This window comes from Littorina saxatilis, linkage group LG11 (assembly GCF_037325665.1).
Source record: "Littorina saxatilis isolate snail1 linkage group LG11, US_GU_Lsax_2.0, whole genome shotgun sequence".
Lineage (NCBI taxonomy): Eukaryota > Metazoa > Mollusca > Gastropoda > Littorinimorpha > Littorinidae > Littorina > Littorina saxatilis.
In genome coordinates this window covers 10,637,059-10,642,058 of record NC_090255.1, presented here as the reverse complement: position 1 = coordinate 10,642,058, position 5,000 = coordinate 10,637,059, and the positions used below count along the sequence as shown (strand labels likewise).

General features: G+C 40.0%; 1 protein-coding gene across 1 annotated transcript in view; it reads left to right on the top strand.

Moving 5' to 3' along the window:
- The window catches only part of LOC138979727 (uncharacterized), a 49,244-nt gene that overhangs the window by 42,378 nt on the left and 1,866 nt on the right, over positions 1 to 5,000 (top strand). The window contains exon 5 of the mRNA XM_070352469.1: positions 4,375 to 4,569. Coding sequence (XP_070208570.1) covers positions 4,375 to 4,569 — 195 coding nt within the window. The remainder of the gene's footprint in view (positions 1 to 4,374; positions 4,570 to 5,000) is intronic.

The following is a 5,000-nucleotide window of genomic DNA, read 5'->3' as shown; positions in this document are numbered from 1 at the left end:
TAGATGTTGCTTCTACAAAGACAAGGAGCTGATTCTGAAAGCAAAAAGAAAGCTCAAAGGTAGCGACATCTTTATTGGTGAAGATTTCTCTCAACGTGTGAGAGACATCAGGAAGAAGCTCACTCCACATCTGAAGGCGGCTCAGAAAGATGGCAAGAAGGCGACAATGATATACGACCACCTAGTCATCAATGGGAAAAAATGTGTGGTTGATAAAGACGATCGCCTGCATGAACGGAAATAAGGTTTCGGCCGGCCCCCAAGGAAAACTTCAGATAGTAAGTTTTTGATTTTTCCGGGGAATCATAGTGCAAAGGGAACACATACAAAAGTGACACCGGTTTCACAACGTGTAAGGGAAGTTCCTGCCAATTGTTGTGACTGGGGCAAAGCAGTATTTTGCACGTGGGAATAGTGCGGACATCCGAAAGACACCGGTGTTACCTGTAGTTTTGGACAACGCGGTGAGCGCACGTGGAAAAACGGACTGTGTTAGCGATAACAATGTGGACGACAGCGAATGTGTTTTGGAGAAAGTGAAAACGAGGCACTTGGCAGTGGTGAGCGGTACGAATGGTGGTGAGAATGGTGACGGTGATGACGAGGTGGTGGATACGTCAAATTTAAATGGCACTGATCGATCTGATGACGTTGAACAATTTGGTAATTCATTATCTTTTCTTCATTGGAATGTTTGCGGTATCTTGTCAAAATTAGACGATCCCGAGTTTGTCGATTTTCTCTCTTCTTATGACATTGTCTGTCTGGTAGAGACGTTTGTTCTAACTTTCGAGTCATGTCTTTTTAATGACCATACGGTTTTCGTCAAGCCAGCAGTCAAATTGACGCGGCAGGGAAGATGTTCGGGTGGGGTGATATGTCTAATACGGAATAATATTATCCCCCACGTTACACAGTTGGAAAGTGATAGTCACTACTTCCTTTCGTTTGTTCTGCATAAAGAGTACTTTAGGTTCACTAAGGACATTTTGCTTCTCTGTGCATACATCCCACCTGAACATTCACCGTATTATACTGCTTTTGATTTTGAAAATGGAATAAATATTTTAGAATCATGCTTGGCGGATAGTCTTTTGTCTTTGGATGATGTAGATGTAATCGTATGTGGTGACCTGAATTCTAGGACCTCGGATATTACACCTGATTACGTTGACGAACAGGATTTATATGTACATGTTAGTAAAGTTGATTGGTTTGAGACAAAAAGGTCTTCCGAAGATAAAATCTTGAACAATTACGGGAAAAAATTGCTTTGTATGTGTACTGGTTTCGGATTATGTATTCTGAATGGAATGTGTCAAGGTGACCTTCGTGGACGATACACATTTATCTCTGATAGTGGAAGCAGTGTGAATGACTACTTTTTGATGTCTGTAAATCTATTTGAATCAGCTGCGAATAATTGCAAGTTGAATGTTTTAGAGCGTATTGAATCAGACCATATGCCGGTGGAGTTGGTTTTGCATGATAAAAGATGTATGCCGAATGCCATTATGAATGAAGCTGGTTGTGAGGTTGACGAATTTGTTGTCAAATATTGTTGGAAGACTGAATGTGCGGCTGCCTTCTCCTCTTTAATGAACTCAGGTGATGTACAGTACGAACTTGTCAATGCTGCTGCCTTAATTGAGAATGATGTTAACGCCGCACTGAACAAGTTTAATGATGTCATAAAACAGCAAGGTGAATGCATGAAAAAAAGAATGTCAATAGGTGGTAAGTCGATACAGAGAGAATGGTTTGACCATGAATGCCAAACAGCAAGAAGTCATGTCCGTAAGATGTTACATAAATGTAGAAAATCAAAAGATGTTTTGGATAAAAATATATATTGCATTGCTAGGCGTGAATATAAATACCTGATTGTTATGAAAAAGAAAAGCTACAACGCTGGTCTACTCGCAGACTTGAGCAGCTCAGTAAAATCGCAGAAACTATTTTGGGAAACTATGAAGAAACTTTCACGGAGGAAAACGCAGCCGCGTCATAACATTACTCTAGATGATTGGTTCCAACATTTTAAGAATGTATTAGAGAAGGACACACATGTAGCTATAGTGGACGTCGTTGATGGGGCTGTGGATGAAAATGTTGATGTTAATGATGAAGGAAATGATGATGATGTTGTTGAACATGTATTAGATAGACCGATTTCGAAAGAAGAAGTCACTCTTGCAATTAGAAAGCTGAAGAACGGAAAGTCTGCTGGTCCAGATGGGCTGATTGGTGAGTTTTTCAAGCATTCGGGTGAGGCTGTGGTGGTGTTTTTAGTAAGGTTGTTTAATGTCTTGTTTGATAGTGGTTTTTACCCGGACAACTGGAAGGAATCAATAATCTTGCCTCTGTTTAAGAAAGGTCAGATAAATGACACCAATAACTACAGGGGAATATCACTGTGCGATGTCAGCAGTAAATTATATAGCTCCATAATTAATAACAGATTGCAGGAATGGATTAGCACTAATAATATTACTGGTGAACATCAAGCTGGATTTAAAAAAGATCATTCAACAGTTGACCATATCTTTACACTCCTGGCGGCCATTCAGAAACAGTTTACTAATAACAGAAAATTGTATGTCGCATTTGTTGACTTTGAGAAGGCATTCGATTCGATTTCTAGGAAACTTCTGTGGCCTGTACTTATGAAAAACGGTATTAGAGGAAAATTGCATCGTTGTGTGAAAAGCATGTATTTGGATGTGAAAGCTAAAATAAGATGTGGCGCTAAATTTACTGATGTAATCAATTGTACATATGGGGTAAAACAAGGTGATGTATGTAGCCCTGTGTTGTTTTCGTTATTTATTAATGAATTAGCTTTGGAAGTAATGGAAAATGGAAAACATGGTGTGACATTTGATTTTGTTGAATTTTTCATATTGCTTTTTGCTGATGACATTGTATTGCTCTCCACAACTGTTGTTGGCCTGCAAAGACAGCTGAATAATATGTACAATGCAGCTTCTCGATTGGAGTTGAAAGTTAACATGAACAAAACTAATATTATTGTTTTCCGTAAAGGAGGATATTTAGCTAGTTGTGAAAAATGGAATTATGGTGCAGATAAAGTTGTTGTTGTTAACGCTTATAAGTATTTAGGAATATTTTTTTCCACGAGACTTAGTTTTAATGTTTCCTGTCAGGATTTGGTGAGTAGGGGTAAACGGGCAGTGTTTGGTATACTCCGTGTGTTGCACAAGTTAGAGAGTAGTTCTTACAAATTGTTTACAAAATTGTTTGATTCTCAAGTTCAACCGATTGTGCAATATGGTGCTGAGATTTGGGCTTTCCAAAAAGGTACTGAAATAGAAAAACTACACTTATTCGCCATGAAACGATTCCTGCATGTAGACATGAGAACACCAAACGACCTTGTGTATGGTGAATTGGGAAGATTCCCAATATATCTAAACTCATATGTAAAGTGCATTACATATTGGCTAAAACTAACAAGAATGGAAAATTCTAAGATTCCATGTAAAGCATACAAAGTTCTCTATAATTTAGATTGTAATGGCAAGATTACATGGGCGACGGATGTTCGAAAGTGTTTGTTCTCTCATGGGTTTGCAGATGTATGGTACAACCAAGGGGTGGACAGTATTGGTGGTTTTCTGAAATGTTTCAGACAGCGATTGATAGATTGCAGATGGCAAGACTGGAACGACCATATGCAAAGCAGTGATCGATTCTCTACATACAGATTGTTTAAGACCACAAGCAGTACTGAAGCGTATATAGATATGGAAATGAACAGCTATGTGAAAAGTGCATTAACTAAATTCAGGTTCGGTGTATCGGATCTTGCTGTACACAGGTGTAGGTATAGTGTACGGAGTGAGGAAGATTTGTTGTGTCGTCTGTGTAAATTGGCTGAAGAAAATGAAATACACTTTATGTTCTGCTGTCCTGCACTACGTGACCTAAGAGTATTATTGATAAAGCCAAAATATTATAATCATCCATGTATGTACCGATATACTTTGCTTATGTCTACTGGAAATGTCAGTCAAATATCCAAATTAGCACAATATATTTATCAGGGAATGAAAAGATTAATCACTGTGACATGATCTATGTACACATGTATTACTGTTTGATGTATACAAATTTGGGACATTTATGAAACACAATATTTTACTATGATTATGTTGTATATGGACGCATACCCTTCAGAAGGGGCTCTGGCCTAAAACTGAATAAACTTTCGTATTCGTATTCGTATTCTCTCTCTCTCTCTCTCTCTCTCTCTCTCTCTCTCTCTCTCTCTCTCTCTCTCTCTCTCTCTCTCTCTCTCTCTCTCTCTTGCTCTCCTGGTCCTGACAGCGGTCATATTTTCTGACGTAACAGTTGTCGTGGATGATGGGAGCGACGCTCTGAGTCAGCTGACCTTCCCAGTAGGCTCGCTCGTGACGCAGTATCCGGCAGAACACTTGGACGAGTTCTTGGAGATGGTTGGTGTCGATGGTTGGAATGTATCGGACACAGCGGGGGGACTGGATGACAATGATCTGGTGGTCATCAATTGGGAGTTTGTTGTCCCTGGTGAGTGTGTGGGTGTGTGGGTGTTGGGTTGATGGATGGGTGGACAGCTAGGTGGTTTGATTTGTGTAGGAGTGTTAATGTGTTCGTGTGCTTGTGCGTGCATGGAGGTCCTGGGTGTGTGCATGTGTGTGTGTGTGCATGTGTGTGTGTGTGTGTGTGTGTGTGTGTGTGTGTGTGTGGGTGTGTGTGTGTGTGTCTGTCTGTGTGTTTGCCTGTGTGTTTGTCTGTGTGTTTGTGTGTGTGTGTGTGTGTGTGTGTGTGTGTGTGTGTGTGTGTGTGTGTGTGTGTGTGTAGTGTGTGTGTGTATGTGTGTGTGTGTGTGTGTTTGTGTTTGTTGGAAAGCGCTAATCTGCATGTGTTATATCTGAATTAGTGTGTTTTTGATCGGCGAGGGTGCACTCTTCGTTCTTTTATTCCCTGGTTGTCTGACT